This window comes from Lynx canadensis, chromosome C1 (genome assembly GCF_007474595.2).
Source record: "Lynx canadensis isolate LIC74 chromosome C1, mLynCan4.pri.v2, whole genome shotgun sequence".
In the NCBI taxonomy this organism is placed as follows: domain Eukaryota; kingdom Metazoa; phylum Chordata; class Mammalia; order Carnivora; family Felidae; genus Lynx; species Lynx canadensis.
The window spans coordinates 202,195,057-202,216,643 of NC_044310.1; the positions used below are offsets into that span (position 1 = coordinate 202,195,057).

The window sequence follows — 21,587 nt, forward strand, 5'->3', positions numbered from 1 at the left end:
AGAATATGTCCTTTTTAGAAATAACAGTCGAACCAACAGAAGGTTAATAAAGGCTTTAATTTCACACACACAAAAAACTCTATGCATAATTTAAAAAGGAAACAAAAACAAGGAAAAACCATAAACGATACAGAGGAACAGTTCTGCTAAAACACAGATAAAGTGCCGCTCCATACAAAACAACATAAAGAAATCAGAATCAAGTCACTCTGAGCACAAAGAAAATCACCTCACAAATAATGTGGCCAAAGCTGCCAGCAAATCTGGTAGTGGCTCAATTAGGCAAAGTGTAGGACCTTTACTTTTCTGTCTTCCTCTCTACAGCATAAGTAAGCAACACTGACAACAGGCCAGAGGAGTTGGGATGCAAGGACAAAAACTCAAGAGAGGGCGGGAGACCTGGGGAGGGGATGTGTGTGTGTGGGCTCAGTCCCCGCAGCCCCTCTGCTTTTGAAATAGGCCAGTCAGTTGATTGCTCTTACTGTTTTGGCATTTGACCTACTGAACTTGGGTCCTGATCCAGACCCTCATTCCCCTCTATTGTTTTGCCAGTAAACATGCCTATACTTTGAATCTCTTAAGGTACTTTAAGAAAAGTTCAATGTTACTAAAATCAACTGCTTATATTCATACTGGCACACTGTTTTAATTAAAAACTTCAAAACCTCAGACATATAGCACACATGGAAAGAAAAATTTACTGTGTATAAATATGATACAACGGAAAAGACTGCCTGAAGTCTAGTAATCAAAGCATGCCGTAAAGGAGTCAAGGATTGTGGTGACACACAGCAAAAGAATTGTCACAAAACTCTCAAGGCCTAACAAACTCTAGTTTCCAATCATATATATGTTTTTCAGATGTTAATAAGACATACCAATAGAGACAGAATTTTGAAGTGATACATGAGGAAGATGTTAGATGGCAGAAATCTGTTCAGGTTTGGTACACACTTAACGAGAGCATTACTCAGTGTTAAAGCAAGACGGAGAGGAGGAAAAGGACACACCTGTTTTGGGGGTACACTTATGTGACTTGCATCTGGTACTGGGTTTTGATTTTTCCAAAAATCTCATATATATACAAGATTCAAATATACTTGGGAGATGTAGCTGTTTCTCTGATTTAAAACAAAAGACCTCCTGAGAGAGGTCAGTTAAATCAGAGAGAAAAAAAATAAAGTGTGGATGACTGAGAGCGTCCACTGCAGTCACTTCAGAGGACAAAGAAAGAGGGAGAAGAGTCATATTTATTTGTTTTAATATAAACTCTTTTCAGATCACAAACTCTTTTCAGATCACAAAAAAACAAACTACTTTTCTCCTGTAGGTTTCCAATCCCCACTCCCATGCTCTCTCTACACTCCTAACACTCAACTATAGTGACATGGCCAAGAGATCTTCACTTCAGGTGTTTCCAAATAATTTTCATTATACAACCATATCTGTAGCTGTACATGCGTCAAGCTATGCTTACATAGTTACATAATGGTAACTGCAATATGGAGGAATAAGTAAACTCACAAATTCACCTGCTGAGGTTTTAATTCTTAAAGTTTCTCTTTTGGAAGAATTCTACACTTGAACAAGGAGAGAAGTAAAGAAATGTATAGTCTAGTATTTGCCTCCCAGAGTTAATCAGCTGATTTGTAAGTATCACTGTATACTTTAAAAAATGTAAACACATTTACATTTGTTACATCTGTTACTGAGCCATTAAATTAGGCCTGAAATTAACAGATCACCTCGAGTAAACATAGCTTTTGGAATCAAAATATAAATAGAAGAACAATTCATGGACTTGCCTCCTACTCTACCTGCTGAGACAAAACTTAGATTTGAGTGTGCACACACATATAAATACCCCCACAAAACAGAGGCTATCTCCTCATAGGCCTAAATTACAGTCATGGCTACTAAAGGGACAGCAGCCATCTGGCCACATGCAACTTCCAATTCTCCATAATATTAGGTGATAAGAGTCAGTAAGTCTGGACTTTAGGTTAGTTTTCCATTCAAAAAATTTCAATTAAGATCAGTTGTCTGCAGAACTAAGTGCTGTCGAGTTCTAATTCAATGTCATTTAAAGTAGTGTAACCCTATTTGGTAATTTTCAACAGAAAGGTTACTGTGTAGGCTGCCTGGGACTGAAGCACTCTGTCCCTATCTAACTTGTCCCTTGCGGCCCCAACACCCCAATGCCCCATCCCCCTGATTGTGAGCAAACTGATCAGACTGTGCAAAAAATATATATATATATATAATATATTATTATAATTTTTAAATATATACAGCCAGCTCAAAAAACCAATAAACCCTTTCAACGTGGTCCAGCTGAAATCTCCATCTGTAGTCATGAACCCTTCACTGAACCTGAATGAGAACACGTAGTGAAAGGGGGGATGGATAAGGAGCGCAGGGGGAGGGGAAGGCCGAACAGGCCATAACAATGCACAGCTACCAAAGAAAATTCAAGTCCAAAACTTGCAAGCGTACAAGTGGTGAGAGAAGTCATCTACCTCAGTAACCTATTTCCAACTAACAAGTTCAGCCCAAGAAATGAAGATCAAATCAAATCAGGTTTCTGAGTCACGTGTACTTCTAAACCACACACACACACACTACAAAAACAAGTCAAATGAGGGCACTTCATGGGCAATCAGGCTTATGGCATTTCTATTTTTTTTATGCCCTAATGCATCCATCCCCCATTTCAAATCATTTCCAACCATTTTTAACAGTACCTCTCAAAGCTCTCAAATACAAACACATGGAAGAGAAGTCCTAAATAGCTACAGAATTTGATCACCACTTCACTCATTTTTGAGAAAACCAGTTATTTCCCAGCAAAAGCTATAATTTTTAAAACAAATATTTTCCTCTGCTCTATATTACTCTTGCACAACTTACTGGCATACCATTTTGGAACATTCACTATGGTAATGCGTAGGTAAATGGCAGGAGGCAAAGCTTTCATTGGTAGTTAACCAAAAGTGCTGGGGCCGTTTACAATTTGGAAACTGAACATTTTAGAACAGGTTACTATGTCAGAACACGTCCAAGCATGGGGCTGCAGCTCTCATAAGGCCATCTTCCAGAAAAGATGTTGCACCTTCTGTGATGGCGGACTTTAACATGTTTACTTCCCTTGAAAAACTGATGTTTTGTCCCTACCTGAGAGCTAAGAGTTACCTCCTTGTTTATAATAAAAGAAAAACATGAAAGAAAATACTGAAAGTTTCATTTTGCTATACTTAACTGTGTGAACCTAATGATTCCTGGGCTTACAAAAATTATTTTGTGGACAGAATTCTCCTCTGAAACTCATTCTTCACATGGTTTCACAAGCTGCTTACTAACCAAGCTGGTTGTGGCAGCTGAGCGACTAATGCAGCACTTAATACTGCACTCCCATTTAGCCTCAACTCAAAGCACCTAAAAAGATAAATCCATTACACACCTTTGTTATTTGTTAGCTCTTGGGATTACCTAAACCAATCTCATTATAATTCTCACCTGGTTTTAAGGGCAAAGCCAGGCAGCAAATGATTTAAATGTTCTTTATCCAATAGCTCATGTACTTAATTTCCCATTTGCAGCAGGGCTTCTAGGGGTCCAGAATTTTTAGATTTAACGCAAGAATCCTCATCTTGACCTATGTACAAGGGACAGATGCTAGCATTCTTTCTTATCCCTAAGTATCCTTGCTGGGGAATCCCAACCTCCTAAAGTTTTGGTTGCAATCTTTTAGGGTAACGTTTGCTCCATGGAAGAATGACACGGAAGAAAAAGAAAAGATTCTATCTTCACTACAATAATATAGATGATATACAAAGAATATACTTTGAGAAGGAAATTTCTTTAAAGAAAATGCAAAGTGTAGAATGAATACCAAATGGGGGACCATAACACATTCCAAAGCACCAACAATCCATTTCTTGGGACTGCATGTAAACAGCAAAAGCATTACAAATCCATGAAATAATTTTTTTAAAAAAGCTCCTCATGTCAGGTGGCAGAAATGCCTCTCCTTCCCAAGGAGGACACACTGTCATTAGTGTAACATGGAGAGCTGGCTTTCCAGTGAACTTTACTAATAAGAAACAAACATGAAAGAGTGTAGACTCGAGTGAAACTACTCAAGGAACATAAAAGCTAAATGCCAACTGATATGTATATCTTTACACATTTCTCAGGTGAATGGACTCTTTGACACCTTCATTTCTTCTGACTGCTGTGCTATTAACTTTGAGCAGGCATACTCTGGTGACTCATCCTAACTCTTTAAGGCTCCATTCACTCCACATATATGTGTGTGTGGATGTGTATGTACATATGTATATATTTACAACACGTATCCCTAAGACAAAAGGAAGCGCCACTACTGTAGGAGAAAAAGAGGATAATCAGCTACAGATGTGAGACCAAAGTTTCCATAAAACAATTAGCAATGGAGCGTTCCACATAATTGCAATTTTCATCTTTTGGTTTGGCCCTGAGCTGTTTGTTGCTCCCGCATCAAGTAGAATTCCGAATTCTCCTCGGGCAGAGGAAAGGTGAGGCGGGCGGCAGTAAGAGGGAATAATACTCAGTGCGCACTGCCAACCCACGAGTTTGTTCCTCACAAGGCCTGACGAGCGGTCTTCCCCACTTCCATGCTAACTGCCTGAGAGTTCTTTTCCGTTTCCAGCAGCTCATCGAAGATCTCCCTTAAAATAAAACAAAAAAGAAACAAAACAGGACATTTAGTAAGTAAAGCCAAAGGATAGAAGACAGATACCAACAGAGCCTGCACAATCCCATTTGGTGCCTAAATTTTATTGAACAAGCAGCTCATTCATTTGATCACTATCTTAACCCCATGTGCCAATTTTTGAGAAAGCTGGGTGGCGGGGGGCGGGGGGGGGGAGCAATGGCACTAGCTAGCCTTGACAACAAAGCCATGTAATTCCCATCCATGTAACTCAGATCTTCCAGCTGATATCACTGGAAGACAGACCAAGGTTTACGATAGGACAACTTTATCATATAGAAGTCTTAAGTTCCATACTTAGATGCTACTGTGAGACAATTAACATGAAGTTAAGATATCAAGATATAAGCCCTAAGCAAAGAAAACAAAAATCAAAAATTGTCAACCAGCAAGTGATGGGAATACTTTGTCCTTACAGGGGGAAAAAATAGTTTCAGAGATTTGTAGCCCACAGCTCCAGACCTGGCAGTTTCTTACTTGTGCATATAAAAGAAGATGTAACCACTCCGGTCCCGATCACTCTGCACGGAAGCCTCTTGGATTTTAGATACCTCGAGATCATTGTAAGTAAACCATGCCTGCTTCTTAATGTCGTACACATCACTAATGTAATGACCTAAAATAAATAAAATCTTAAAATGGTTTGTTTTTTTTAAAGCCCAACGCGGGGCTTGAACTCACAACCTTGAGATCAAGGTCAAGAGTCAGACACTTAACTGACCGAGCCACCCATGTGCCCCTTAAAATTGTGGTTTTTAGAACACACTGCATTTTTCTCAGGTACAGGAAGTTTTGGAGAGAGAGAAACAGCCTTCCCATCGACCCTACCCCCAGCAGTGTTTCTAAAAACCATTCCGAAAACATGTACAGAAACTCAAGGGAGTAATATAGTACAGAACAACTTTTTGGATATAGATATATGTATGTATATGGAAATTTGGGTCATTTATAGAGAAATTAAAAAGTTGCACCTTTAACACAATTCATATTTAGTGTGATCAAAGAAAAGATTTAAAACTTTTTCTTGATGCATTCAACCTACAGCTCATGATACTGGGCACAGAGCCAACTAATAGGGAGTAAATGCTGGCAACTTCATTTATAAAAAACTGAAATCACAATGTTCATTTACCTGAAGATGAGGTGCTACCAATGTGGCTGACAACACTAATGAGCCGGTAAGAATGAGGAAGATTCCCTGTCTGGAAAACAGAAGTGGGCGTGATTTTTAACTCTTCATTTGAATAAAAGTGAAACACTAAATTTAAATGTACTATCAAAGCTGACATGACAGTTTCAGTGTGTGTAGTCAAACTCAATAAAAAAAATCCAGTGGTTGCTATTGTTCACATCTTTTGACCCAAGAATTCTACTCCCAGCTAAAATTCATTCTAGGAAAATAATTCAAAAGGAAAAAAGAATATGTGTGTAAAATTATTTACTGTAGCATCACCTATAATAATGAAAAGTTGGAATTAACGAAAGACTCAAAAATAGTTAAATGATCAGTGGTATACCAACTCAGTGCAATATTATTCAGTGGGTCAGCAATACGTTAACTTGTTTTCCCAACCCACATGAATGCACACAATAATTACAGCTCTATAAAAACAAGCGTGTTAATGATTAAGTACTGGAAAACAAAATGAACAAAATGAAAACAGTTGCAGTGGTGCTGCTGGGATCATGGGTAAACTTTTACATTTTTAAATATTTTTTTAAATGCCCTTAAAATATTATTAATAGAAAAATTTTTAAAAACCCTGAAAAGTGACATTCATGCACTGCAGGGAGCACCATAAGGTACAATGTGGGGAAGGAATACAGCTGTATGTAAACCAGAACCATTAAAATGTTCATAAACTTTAAGGCAATAATTTACTTCTCGGGATTTAAAGAAGAAAATTCTAAATATAGAAAACACTCAATCATACACAATTCCTCAGTGTATTATTTATCACAGTGAACGACAGAAACTTAAATGCTCATGGTTAAAACCTAAATGAAATGAAAAGTATGTTGATTTGAGGGAATACAGTACATACAACAATTAAAAATAAAATGCTTATAACTAATCTTTAATAAGCAAGCAGGTAAAAACTGTACTTATGACTTTAAAAAAAAATTTTTTTTTAACGTTTATTTATTATTGAGAGAGAGTCACAGAGCATGAACAGGGGAGGGGCCGAGAGATGGAGAGACACAGAATCCGAAGCAGGCTCCAGGCTCTGAGCTGTCAGCACAGAGTCCAATGTGGGGCTCGAACCCACAAACCACGAGATCACGACCTGAGCTGAAGTCGGACGCCTAACCAACTGAGCCACCCAGGTGCCCCTACTTTTTTTTTAAAGCACACTTGGAGGCAGAGATGATAAAGTATGTCAAAATGCTAACAGTAGTTGTGTTAGGACAGTGGACTCCTAGGCAATTAAAATTACAAAATTGGAAAATGGAAAAAAAAACAATTATTTCAGAAAAAAAGAAGGGTAAGAAAAGGTTACAATGTGCTCTAGTTTAATAGTGCAATAGTTTTTACTGAGTAACAACCAGCTAGTTTTGGTATATAACTTTAAAGACAATATAGTTTTGGGGCGCCTAGGTGGCTCAGTCAGTTGAGCGTCCGACTTCGGCTCGCGTCATGATCTCAGTGGTTCAAGCCCCACGTCGGGCTCTGTGATGACAGCTCGGAGCCTGGAGCCTGCTTCGGAATCTGTGTCTCCCTCTCTCTCTGCCCCTTCCCCACTCGTGCTCTGTCTCTCTGTCTCTCAAAAATAAATAAAAATGTTAAAAAAAAATTTTTAAGACAATATAGTTCTGGCAGAACTAAAGGTGAGTTAATATTAATATATAACATCAAGAGCCATGTTACTCATTTACTACCTAACATGTACACGAGGGAGTCAGTTTTGTTTCAGTCTGTTCTGAAGCTTGTGTGTAAGAAACGAGGAGCAAAGGCAAGAGAAAGTGAAGGCCATCGGACAGCTGCCACAGGGCACAGATGAACCCGCAAGGGACACGAACAGGGAGGCCTTTGAAGACAAACAGCAGGAGGAGTAATCCTGACAATGTGACCGGTTCTACTCACGGAAGAAGGTCACCTACCTCAGCATTTCTTTTCAGCTCCTCAGCCTCAGCTTCTGTGTACTCCATATCTAAAACATCCTCATTTCCAGAGTCCTCATCAGAACCCAATGAGTCCAGAAAAGAGTTGTTAAACTCTGAAGAATACAAAAATGTTGTAAAAGTTCTTAGAACAGACACAAAGAGATAGGATTAGAAAAGTAAAAAAACAGCTTGGGGTACACATTTTATCATCCTATGGAAACATAAAACATATTATCATTAGGGTTCCAATTTACCCAGCCCACTCTGAGGAATAACAATTCAGGTACCAGGTATCTATAAAAGAAATGTCCCTTTTTCTTTTAAATATATTTATATGAAAGGGATAGGACTCTAATAAGAAAGGAATAAAACTGAAAAAGAGAATATGATTTTACAGATAACCCAATTTCACTACATTCCACATTCTATAAACTGTATGTTAGGTTTGAAGTACTTGGTGCATATTGTGGATGCCCCAGCAAATACAAACCACCTCACAGAAAAGAGACCATAAAAAATTAGTATCCTTTCACATTCTTCAACATTAACTCTTTTGAAATTTAATATAATGGCATCTAACCTTGAATTTAAGGTTCACTTAAAATATACTACACTAATAATTAAATCCAAAATCCACTTTTTTCTTTAATGATGAGCTTCTACTGAAAGAATCCATCTTTAGTAATGACTTAAATAAAGAGTCCCAGAAGCATTTGTAGGTGTCTCTTTGCTTTAAAATACAATTAATCCCACTTAAAATCATAGTATAGAGTTATTTAAAAGACACGAACACTTATGAATGGGAAGAACAGAGAAAGAGACTACAGAATCAGAATCCTGAAAGCTACAAAGTAGATGGTGACGGACTTAGCAGACCTAGGAAAGCCAAAACCAAATCTTAAGCCAGTAACAGAAAAGTTGAGAACCAATCCAATTTAAATCACAGACTCTTGTTCAAAAGACATACAACTTGCAAATATCATGTACCCCTGAAATTGGAGGCTAAGGAGGGGATAAAAAAAAATAAGGATTTGGTGAAAAGTGTTTTGAGAAACAGACCCCCAGGATCCCCTCCCCTCCACTTTATGCTGCTAAGCAGTGACAGATATCTGGAGTTTCATCCTCTGGAGGGGGTAAAACACTCTCTGGACTGGGGGAACTCTCTGGACTGGGGGAACGCCAGGCACACACAGCAAATGGGGAAGCAGGCCACGATTTGCAGGGCAAACCCCTCTACCCCAGCCCTATTCCTATACTTGGCTCTCAGAACTCTGACAGCCTCATCTTTTACCTTTAGGCAAAGGCAATAAATGAGAAAACTCTTTTTTTTTTTTTTTAAGTGTATTTACTTATTTTGAGACAGAGAGAGAGCAAGTGCACAAGTGGTGGAGGGACTGAGAGAGAGGGAGACAGAGAATTCCAAGTAGGTTCCGCACGGTCAGTGCAGAGCCTGATGTGGGGCTTGAACCCACGAACTGTGAGATCAAGAGTCGGCCGCTCGACCAACTGAACCACCCAGGCCCCAGAGAAAACTCTTTTTTTTTAGGAATCTGACCAGCCCATGACAAAGTCCTAAAATATTAACATCATCTTCAAAACAGTCCCACCCTCTAAAACTCAGAGTTGATGAGCCCTAACTATTCATGTGCTCAGAGCTTCCAACCATCTTTTTGTTATTTTTTTTAAGTTTATTTTTGTGTGTGTGAGAGAGAGAGTGCATGCTTGAGTGAGCATGTGAGTGGGCAAGGGGTAGAGAAAGAGGGGGAGAGAATCTTAAGCAGGCTCCATGCTGTCAGGCTGTCAGCAGAGCCCTATGCAGGGCTTGGACTCAAGAACTGTGAGATCATGACCTGAACCAAAACCAAGAGTTGGACACCTAACTGACAGCCACCCAGGTGCCCCCAACTATCTTTTTAGTCTCCTTTTCTTAACAATGAACCAACAACCAAAGATTACTAGACATTGAGGAAAGCCTCTAATAAGTAATATAAAGACCATAAGAACCACACAGGACAGGGCAGTTGGAGGAAACAATCTATTCAGGGAGAAGAAACCTTCAAATAAACAAATCAACTATATTTAATATCCTCAGAGATTTGAGATGGTATTACTTCCATGACCACCCCCCAAAAGCTTACGAAAAAGAGAACATACACAAAACAAATCAGTTCTTGAAAATCAGAAATATGATAGAAATAAAACACTCAAAAGAAGGTTTGGAGCTAGAGATAAGGTTAGAGAACTTTCCCAGGAAGCAGAGCAAAATTACCAAAAGATGGAAAACTAGAAAGAAGAGATGAGAAAATTTTAAGAATCAGACCAGAAAGTCTGGATAACAGAAGTTTCAAAAAGAGAAAAGAGAGTGAAAGGGAGGAAGTCAGTGAAAATTTCTTATAATTGAAGGACACAAGTTTCTCTATTAAAATGATCTTTTAAGTGCCCAGTAAAATGGATGAAACAGACCTACATCAAAGCACATCGGTATGAAACTTCATCATAGTAGAAATAAAAAGCTCCTACAAGCTTTCAGACAAAAACGGGGTCATATCAGGATAAAGAATGGCTTTCATACGGCAACTCTGCAAACAAGACTTCTATCACTGCTCAGCAGCATGAAGCTGGAGGGAAACAATGCTTTCACAATGACTGCAAACCCAGAATTCTATACAGCCAAACCATCAAATACTAGGTCCAGTGAAACTTGCAAGGCTTCCAAAAAAACCTGAGTCACAACCTCTCTTTTCTAAGATAACTACTAGGACGTTCTCCATCAAAGCACAAGTAGAGGGGTGCCTGGGTGGCTCAGTTGGTTAAGCATCTGACTTCGGCTTGGGTCATAATCTCATGGTTCATGAGTTTGAGTCCCACATCAAGTTCTGTGCTGTCAGTGCAGAGCGCACTTTGGATCCTCTGTCCCTGTCTCTCTCTGCCCCTCCGCCGCTTCACGTGTGTTCTCTCTCAACAATAAACGTTAAAAAAAAAAAAAAAAAAGCACAAGTACACAAGTAGACCAAGAATGAGGAAGGGTGAGATACAGGAAATGAGAGATTCAAACAAAGGAGAGAATCAGAGGGAATCCCCAGGAGAATGGTTAGGGAGCTCTCAGGGTATCTTTGCATGGATGTAAAGGGCAACCAGTCCAGACTGGAGCAATGTGACTTGTGACAGCCATTAATGCCACTACTATACCATCTTTCTAATAGAGCACAGAATGCCTGGGTGAAATCTAGCTTCAATTCTTATTTGTAATTGCCTCAACTATGTGCCAGCAAAATTCAGGCTCTCTGCTCTATGCCCTGGTGTCTAGATCAGCCTAGAGCACTCAATTTGTACCAAAGTGTTCTGTTTTGATCTATTTCTGAGAACCAGAGAAAGACTAGTGATCTTGGAAAATAAAAGTCAGCCTGCTTCCCATGACTACGTGTCCCTGTGGACCTCTAGTATCTGGTCCATATATTAGTTCTGCCACATGCCACAACTATGGTGAGCATTATGTTTCTAAATAGTCATGATTTTGCCCACTGATTTTCCAAGAGTGAACTCTTGTAAATTCACAGGGAAACTGAGGCCACATTATCTTCTAGTAGTTCTAATCATGGCAAAATGCTCTTTCACATGTCTTTGTTATGTAATTTTTCAAAAAAAAAAAAAAAAGGAGGGGTGATATGGATAGAGATGACAAATTATTTTTTTTAAAAAAGCTACCGGGGTGCGCCTGAGTCACTCAGTTGGTTAAGCGTCCGACTTCGGCTCAGGTCACAATCTCACAATTCATGAGTTCAAGCCCCGCATCGGGCTCTGTGTTAACAACTCAGAGCCTGGAGCCTGCTTCAGATTCTGTGTCTCCCTCTCTCACTGCCCCTCCCTCTGTCTAGTTCTCTGTCTCTCTCTCTCTCTCTCTCAAAAGTAAAAACATTAAAAAAAAATGTTTTTTTAATAAAAATATTTAAAAAAAGCTACTGATGGATACAAACATTAGAACAGTGGTTTTCTCTTGGGGTGGAGGGAAGAAATGGGTACACAATTTCTAAGGTTCTATTTCTTTACTTTGAAGGTGTTAAAATTTGTTATTGTCATTAAAATAATACTTTACATGCTTTTCTGTGTGTGATACAGTTCACCATAAAAACAATGTAATTAAAATAATCTCCACACCTTGAAGACTTAACTCTGTTGCTCTTTTGAGGTCATCATCTTCTTTCTGTTCCCAAGCTTCCTAAAGGGACAAAAACAAAACTAAGGTATTTAAAAAGGTACTGATTAAACTTATTTAACAAGGATGAGATCAGCCGCGCTAAAAGCATTTGCTCACAATGTTTTCCATAATCTTACAAATGTATGGAGTATGACCTTTTGAGGGATGTGGAGAAATCCTTTACTTTTTTCAACCTGTTTTCCTAAAACACAACCTCGGGGGTTAAAAGGGCTTACATGTTATCTCTTCTAGTCAGTCACATTTGGCTTGCTAACCAAAAGCCATTCACTGTGACAGTGTGATCTAATTAATTCCCTTTCTTCTTGTATGTATGAAATGCCTGGCACACAGCAGAACCTACTTAGCAAGTTGCTCTGTTTTCTTTCCTCTGATTTATAGCATCTGCCCATTTCCGTGGTATAAATACTCCCACTGTGGCAAAGTTTAAGCTACCAACGTGATACTGAGTGCACGGCTGGGAAGAGGTGGGCACGCCTGAGCTGACGGTGAGCTGGTCCTAGTGTATTGCTGTCCCTAAGTCTATGACAGCAACAGAAACAATTTCCACAAGATCATTATTCAAACATTTCTATTTTATTCTTTTTTCTGTTTTTTTCTTGCTTAAAAAAACCCCTGACACACGTAACAGATACTTGGTGAATACTAAAATGAATGCTGCTGTTACTTTTCTAATACATCTGAGGTTCTCTTAGAAAGACAAGAACCTGTGAAAATGTCAACCTGATGACTAATTATAAAAATAGGGAAATGTTGACTCTAAAAATTTTTCCCTCTCATCTACAGAGAAATTTATAAACTTCATGCATAAATGAAGAAAAGATGTAATTTAAGCAGAACCGTTTTATACTTTTCCCAAGTCTAGACTTGTTTTTAGTTACTAAAGTATATAAGAAGCTTAGAATGAGCTATTCTGCATTACAGTCCTGGGAGCAATAATACTGTATTCAGGAAAGAAACAGATATTCTCTAAGAGGAAATATGATTACTTAAACTCATCCAGCATATAAAGTCTGTGCTGAAACCCAGATGGTAAAAGATACTCTTTTAGCTATTAATAGAATGATGCAGGTATACCAAACTGAAGAGACCTCATATTCTATTCTCAGATGTGAAGATAGGTTCATAAGATAGTTTTAACTGGGTAGCTGACAAGAAAGAGGATATATGTCCTTTGTGCATGAAAAAGAGGTATGCTGAATTTTTTCTTTCTCTGCACTATAAGGAACTATTGTTAAGAAATCAGACCTTGGTCTTTTAGATGAAAAATAAGTTTTCTAAAACAAATGATTACTATCCATTATTTGCAAAATAGCTGACATAAATACATCTTGATGATGAGGCAGCTAGGGAGATACTTCTCACAAATAAAAGGATACAGAACAGCTGGTTCTGAAAGCATTTTAAAGCAGCAGTTCTCAGCCTTGACTGAACACCAGAATCACTGGGAGGTTTTAAAAAATGAAGGAAGAAGTAAGGAGGAGGGAGGAAGCAAGGAGGAAGGAAGGAGAGAAGGGAGGCTGAACGAAGGGGGAAGGGGGAGAGAGAGGAAGGAGGGGGAGACGGGGAGGGAGAGAGGAGGGGGAGGGAGAGAGAGGGAGGGAGGGAGAGAGAGAAAAGGAAAGATATCTAGATGCCCAGACCATACCCCAGGATCCATTATATCAGAATTCCTGAGGGGAAGAACAATGCAAGTATCAGTATTTTTTAAAGCTCCCCAGATGATAGTAATGTGCAGTTAAGAATGAACCCCACTGTTCTAGAGAAATCAGATCTTAAGATTTTATTTTTAAGTAATCACTACACCCTATGAGGGGCTTGAACTTACAACCTGGAGATCAAGAGTCACATGCTTTACTGACTGACCAGCCAGGTGCCCCAGACAAATTAGATTTATTAATCTGATTATTTGTAAACACTAAAATGGTGTGCTCATTCTAGGGAGTTTTGGTAAATTTTTATTACTAACATGACGTGGATTGCATAGGATCACACAACCATGAAAACATCACCTTTAAGTCAAGATACCTTAGGCAACTGCAATACCTCAGGCAAAAGCAACAGCTTGGGCAAATATAAGTATGAAGAACTAGAAATTTAAGATTAGATTACTACATAAGAGCGGATAAATGTTCATCTTTTCCAGTCTATGACTGAAAGCTGAAATTTCAGATATTATTCAGATAATAGCCCTGAGAATTTTATGCTCAAATAATTCATAGGAAAGAATTCATATTGTGAGAAAGTGACCAGAACAATGCCTTAAAATATTAAAAAATCATGGTGGTATGCTGGCTATTTCTAAAGCTTGCAAAATAAAGTTGGACAGGGGATGATGTGTAATAACCCATCCTGCCTTAGCATGCAACGAATTACACTAATGGGAAGTAATCAACAATACATTTTGTTGCATTTGGAATTTCAAAAAAAGAAAAACTATCACTGTTTCTGTTTCAGAACCAAGGCAAAGTTCCAAACAAGTTTGTTTGTTTTGCTGGACCAATGCCTTAGTGTATGTAAATCACCTGGAATAATGCTTGGCACACAGTAAGTGCTTAATGCATGTTAGTTGTTGTTATTGGGGAAGACAGGTAAGGAGAAAACAGCAATAGAAGTATCTCTTACTTGTTCCTGAAGGCTCTGAGCCAATGCCTGCTGAAGTTCTTGCTCTTCCCTTTCACGTTCCATATCATACTGCTGGAGCCAATCAACCTCTCCTTGAGATCCTTCTGGAGTTTTATTTTCTTTATTCTCATCACAGTCTTTAGTTATCTCAGTAAAACTGGCAGGATCTGAGGAAGCAGAACAAGACGTAACTGGGAAATCCTCTCTAATAAACTGAAATCTCTGGACTAGAGTGACACCTACTGTTCAGAGAGTAACTGACCCGAACCTCATACATGACTTGCTTGGGACACACAATTTCATCTTGCTACATTTAGATTATGGTTTCTCAATCTCAGCACTACTGACATTCTGGGTGGGATAATTTTTTGTTGTTTGAGGGGGCTGTCCTATGCACTGCAGAATGTTCAGCAACATCCTTGGTCTCTACCTACTAGATGCCAATAGCACCCCCCTTCCCCAGATGTGACCACCAAAAATGACAGACATTGTCAATGTCCCCTGGGGGGACAAAACTGTCCTTGGTTGAGAACCACTGATCTACAGCAATGTTCTGAAACGTAACCAATCAGGAAGCACTATGGCTGAGGATGGAGAAAAATGAACAGCCATATTCATAGCCGGTCACAATGTCACATAGCCAAGTATTAGGAATAAAGCATTGTTTAGAGTAGTAAATGAAGAATTAGGCTAGAATGATTAAGCTAACATTGAGATTTTTCTCATTATTAAATTAGGTCAAATGAGTGTGTGTTTTCATTAATAATCAAATAAGCCTTGTACATATCCTAAATCAAAAGAGCTACATGAAATACGTAAACACTTCATGTACTGCACAAGTATATGACTATATATGTTTAAAACATCCACACAAGGAGATAAGAAGAAAAACTCTTTCATTTCTTTCTGTTCCTTCTCAATCTCTAGACCACAGCTAGCTGGGATAAACAGTATGGTCATGATTTCGTTCTGGTTATTTGAACTGTGAGAACAGAAAACATCTCATTATGATTTTTAATATAGGTAAGAGTGGGTAGACAAAGAGTTCAATGCTTTCTTTCTCTCAAACACTACAAAAGCAAATATTATCATCTTAACAAGTTAGGGAAAGTCTCATAAAAAGAATTTAACTGGCAAACAAGAATTATCTTTACAGATTCATTTTATATAGATTGTGTTAAAATTAGTATATGCTCTTTATCTGCTCTAACACTGTATCTTAACCACTTAAACGATAGATTTTCTACAGCACTACCAATTAATCTGAAGTTTACAACATCTTGACTTTAGACTCTAAATCAGTAAGTTGTCATCATTTTTTAATTGTATCAAATTGTTGACTGAATACCATTAAAACTCTGAATACTCATTAAAAGAGAAAAACTCTTCGAATATATGAAGTGCAAAAGCAATATGATCCCAATTAAAAAATTATATAAAAGATGTAATTTCTGGGGCACCTGGGTGTCTCAGTCAGTTAAGTGTCCGACTTCAGCTAGGTCACAATCTCGTGGTCTGTGAATTTGAGTCCTGTGTCAGGCTCTGTGCTGACAGCTCAGAGCCTGGAGTCTGCTTCGGATTCTCTCTGCCCCTTCCTCGCTCACATTCTCTCTCTCTCTCTCTCTCTCTCTCTCTCTCTCTCTCTCTCTCTCAAAAATAAACAAACATTAAAAGATATAACTTCTTCCTTTCCTCCATTCTTGGAGAAAATCATTTCCATAAGCTGGAAGGGGGAGCTCTGAAGTCTCTCTGACCCTGCCTGTCCCTCTGGCCTTAGCTTATTGGACCAGGAATGGATATTTGAGTCAACCAATCTGATTACTGCTGGAAATGTGGAACTGAGACATTCAAAATTAGCTGATGTTGAACATTTTAAGTGGAAGAAAGATTTGGGAGTTGAGGCTGCTATTTGAGACCTAAGATAAATATTATTACTTTTATTACCAAAATATACTCATTAAAAAAAGGTAATTTTTCTTAACCAATAATTTTCTGCATTCCAGGTACTAATGTGCCCCACAAATCCTAAAATCATACTACCAATTAATCCACGTGATAGAAAACCAATCAAGAAAGTTTACTTTGAGATGCTAAAATCAAGATAGATTTGTTATCAGGACAAGATTATCAGATGGATACAAACATTACTTAAGATCTATGGGAACAAATATGACCATGGAATAATAACACTCTTTTAAGGAACTTGATCAATGGATAGAAGGAAAGCCACATGTCAGAATTTAACATTTTTACACTGAACACATATCTTCTGCTTCTTCCCCTACACCAAATGAAACCTGCTCCTTTCCTATAGTCTATGTTTCAGTGAAAGGGATCACTATACACAGTTTTTTTTTAATGTTTATTTTTATTTTTTGAGAGTGGGGGAGGGGCAGAGAGAGGGAGATGAGGATCTGAAGCAGGCTCTACACTGAGAGCAAAGAGCCCAATGTGGGGCTCAAACTCACAAACTGAGATCGTGACCTGAGCCGAAGTCAGAAGCTTAACCGACGGAGCCACCCCTGCACCTTATGTGCCTTTTTTAAAGACAGAAAGCTGGTGTCATTTTTTACTTATCCCTCATACCAGGTAAGTCATTATTTCCTAACTATCTCTTCAATCCATCGACTTTTCCTTCAAATGCCAAAACCTTGGCCTAAGGCACCATTAGTTTTTGACCTAGACAACTGAAGTAACTTCTTAACAGGTCTCACAGGATTACTTTGAATTTCTTCTCTAATAAATGTGCTATAGTGCAGCCAGAATGGTCTTTTTATTTTTTTTAACTTTTTATTTTTTTTTAAATTTTTAACGTTTATTTATTTTTGAGAGAGAGAGAGAAACTGAGTGGGACAGGAACAGAGCCTGACATGGGGCTCGAACCCATGAACTACGAGATCATGACCAGGACACTTAACCAACTGAGCCACCCAGGCACCCTTTTTAAAATTTTTTTAAAAAGTTTATTTATTTATTTTGAGAGGGAGTGAGAGCGAGCGAGAGCGAGAGCGAAAGAGAGAGAGAGAGAGACAGAGAGAGAGAGAGCGAGCGCGCTCACACGCATATGCAAGTGGGGGAGGGCAGAGAGAGTGGGAGAGAGGGAATCCCAGTGCAGAGTCCGATATGGTGCTCAAACTCATGAACCATTAGATCATGACCTGAGTCAAAGGTGGATGCTTAACCAATTGAGCCACCCAGGTGCTTTGAGAATGATCTTTTTCAAATATAAATCTTTATCAAACACTTGTTTGCTTATAACTATTCAATAACTTCCTAATGGTTCTGAAATAAAAGTCCAAACTTCTAAAAATGGGTTTAGGCCATGTAAAAGCTAGAGATGCATAGCTTTCTCTCTTTTGCTTTTCTTCCTCAACACTATGCTCCAGTAATGCAGATCATTCTGAACTTTTTTGTTGCCTACTAACTTGCCATGGCCTTTCTCACATCTCAACCTCTGCACATACTCTTCCCTCTGGCTGGTGTCCGGAGACAGTGAAACCTTACTTGGCAGTCTTCTTGCCCTTCCTGAGTTGATTCATGAGACAATGTGCTGGGCCCCAAATAATTACTGAGAATCTACTATGCACCAGGAATTGTTGTGGAAGGTGGGACTACAGCAACAATTAAAGCAAGATGGCCCTTGTCCTCAAGTAGCTTAAGTGCAAAGACTCTGAGATGAGAATGAACTTAGCATATTTTGTAGGAACAAAGAGAGACAAAGCCAGTATAGCTAAGTGGAGTGAAAGAGGGGGAGAGTGGAGGCAGGCCATAGTAAGAAGCGTGGATGGGGGTGCCTGGTTGGCTCAGTCAGTTAAGTGTCTGACTTTGGCTCAGGTCATGATTTCATGGTTCGGGAGTTCGAGACCTATATCCAGCTCCCTGCTGTTAACACAGCCTGCTTCAGATCCTCTGTCCCCCTCTCTCTGTGCCCCTCCCCAGCTTGTGCTCTCTCTCTCTCTCAAAAATACACAAACATTCAAAAAGAAAAAAAGAAAGAAAGAAAGAAAAAAGAAGCTTGGATGAAGTGTAATGGCAAATCATAATAAGTTTTAAATGTTTACTTATTTATTTTGAGATGCAAGGGAGGGGGGGAGGGGCAGAGAGAGGGAAGGAGAGAGCATCCCAAGCAGGTTCCACCCTACCAGGGCAGAGCCCAAGGTAGGGCTCAATCCCATAAACCATGAGATCATGACCTGAGCCCAAATCAAGAGCTGGGTGCTTAACTAACTGAGCTAGCCACCCAGGCGCCCTGCCAAGTGGACATTTTATGTAGGCATCTCAATACCAAAATTTAAAGCTCAGCTGAGAGATCCAAGCTAGAGGTATGAATTTGGTAGTTCATCGGTATGTGAGGCTGTGGTAAAATATGAGATCACTCAGGGAGAGAGCTTCAGTAGCAAAAAGACAGCTAAGGATGGTATTCTGGGAATACTCCAACAATCAGAGTTCTGATGAGGGGAGGGAAACTAAAGTGACTTGGTTTAGTAGGAAGAAAACCCCCTGACAAGCAGGGTGTCATGGAAGCTCAGAGAAAAAAAAATGTATAAAAGTTTTGAATGTTAAGGAAGGAGTGGTGAATTATGTGAAATACTGCTAATGTAAACTTGATAAACCATTTCAGGGGAGTGATGGGGAAGAAAGCCCACTTGCAGAGGGCTGGTGAGAGAATGGGTGGTGGTAAGAAAGTAGAGAGAATGAATAAAACACTTTCAGAGAATTCTGTTGTGAGTGGAACAAAGAAAGAGAGCAGTAGCAGTAGGGGAATGTATGGTAACAAGAGAGTTTTTTAAAAATGGATTTTTACCCCATAACCAGTAAGGAAATCGAATTCGTAATCAAAAACCTCCCAAAAAACAAGAGTCCAGGGCCAGATGGCTTTCCAGGGGAATTCTACAAATACTTAAGGAAGAGTTAACACCTATTCTCTTGAAGCTGTTCCAAAAAATAAAAATGGAAGGAAAACTTCCAAACTCTTTCTATGAAGCCATCATTACCTTGATTCCAAAACCAGACAGAGACCCCACTAAAAAGGAGAACTATAGACAAATTTCCCTGATGAACATGGATGCAAAAATCCTCAACAAGATATTAGCCAACTGGATCCAACAATACATTAAAAAAATTATTCACCACGACCAAGTGGGATTTATACCTGGGATGCAGGGCGGGTTCAGTATCTGCAAAACAATTAACATGATTCATCACATCAATAAAAGAAAGGACAAGAACCATATGATCCTCTCAATAGATGCAGAGAAAGCATTTGACAAAATACAGCATCCTTTCTTGATAAAAACTCTCAAGAAAGTAGGGATAGAAGGAGCATACCTCGAGATCATAAAAGCCATATATGAACAACCCAACGCTAATATCATCCTCAATGGGGAAAAACTGAGAGCTTTCCCCCTAAGGTCAGGAACAAGACAGGGATGTCCACTCTTGCCCCTGTTATTCAACATAGTATTAGAAGTCTTAGTCTCTGCAATCAGACAACACAAAGAAATAAAAGGCATCCAAATCGGCCAAGAGGAGGTCAAATTTTCACTCTTCGCAGAAGACATGATACTCTATATGGAAAACCCTAAAGATTCCACCAAAAAACTGCTAGAACTGATTCATGAATTAAGCAAAGTTGCAGGATATAAAATCAACACACAGAAATCGGTTGCATTCCTATACACCAACAATGAAGCAACAGAAAGAGAAATCAAGGAATTGATCCCATTTACAATTGCACCAAAAGCCATAAAATACCTAGGAATGAATCTAACCAAAGAGGTGAAAAATTTACACACTGAAAACTATAGAAAACTTCTGGAAGAAATTGAAGAAGACACAAAAAAAATGGAAAAAGATTCTATGCTCCTGGATAGGAAGAACAAATATTGCTAAAACGTCAATACTACCCAAAGAAATCTACATATTCAATGCAATCCCTATCAAAATAACACCAGCATTCTTCACAGAGCTAGAACAAGTAATCCTAAAACTTGTGTGGAACCAGAAAAGACCCCGAATACCCAAAGCAATCTTGAAAAAGAAAACCAAAGCAGGAGGCATCACAATCCTGGACTTCAAGCTGTACTACAAAGCTGTAATCATCAAGACAGTATGTTACTGGCACAAGAACAGACACTCAGATCAATGGAACAGAACAGAGAACCCAGAAATGGACCCACAAACGTATGGCCAACTAATCTTTGACAAAACAGGAAAGAATATCCAATGGAATAGACAGTCTCTTCTCAGGGCGCCTGGGTGGCGTAGTCGGTTAAGCGTCCGACTTCAGCCAGGTCACGATCTCGCGGTCCGGGAGTTCGAGCCCCGCGTCAGGCTCTGGGCTGATGGCTCAGAGCCTGGAGCCTGTTTCCGATTCTGTGTCTCCCTCTCTCTCTGCCCCTCCCCTGCTCATGCTCTGTCTCTCTCTGTCCCAAAAATAAATAAACGTTGAAAAAAAAAAAAAAAAAAAAAAAAAAAAAAGACAGTCTCTTCTCTTCAACAAGTGGTGCTGGGAAAACTGTACAGCAACATGCAGAAGAATGAACCTGGACCACTTTCTTACACCATACACAAAAATAAACTCAAAATGGATGAAAGACCTCAATGTAAGACAGGAAGCCATCAAAATCCATGAGGAGAAAGCAGGCAAAAACCTCTTTGATCTTGGCCGCAGCAAGTTCTTACTCAATGCGTCTTCGGAGGCAAGGGAAACAAAAGCAAAAATTAACTACTGGGACCTCAACAGACTAAAAAGCTTCTGCACAGCAAAGGAAACAATCAGCAAAACTAAAGGCAACTGACAGAATGGGAGAAGGTATTTGCAAACGACATATCAGATAAAGGGTTAGTATCCAAAATCTATAAAGAACTTATTAAAGTCAACACCCAAGA

The 21,587-nt window shown here is 39.0% G+C and overlaps 1 protein-coding gene across 2 annotated transcripts in view; it reads right to left on the reverse strand.

The window, feature by feature from the left end:
* Nucleotides 1–21,587, reverse strand: part of USP37 (ubiquitin specific peptidase 37) — a 115,007-nt gene that overhangs the window by 17,188 nt on the left and 76,232 nt on the right. Inside the window, exons 20-25 of one of the 2 annotated variants that reach the window (XM_030324583.2) lie at nucleotides 14,697–14,863; nucleotides 12,014–12,074; nucleotides 7,856–7,971; nucleotides 5,886–5,955; nucleotides 5,231–5,369; nucleotides 4,626–4,709 (exon numbers count right to left, since the gene is read on the reverse strand). In XM_030324583.2, coding sequence (XP_030180443.1) covers nucleotides 4,626–4,709; nucleotides 5,231–5,369; nucleotides 5,886–5,955; nucleotides 7,856–7,971; nucleotides 12,014–12,074; nucleotides 14,697–14,863 — 637 coding nt within the window. Of the gene's footprint in view, nucleotides 1–38; nucleotides 4,710–5,230; nucleotides 5,370–5,885; nucleotides 5,956–7,855; nucleotides 7,972–12,013; nucleotides 12,075–14,696; nucleotides 14,864–21,587 lie in introns of those variants that run through there. The other variant, XM_030324584.2, reaches the window with a different exon arrangement.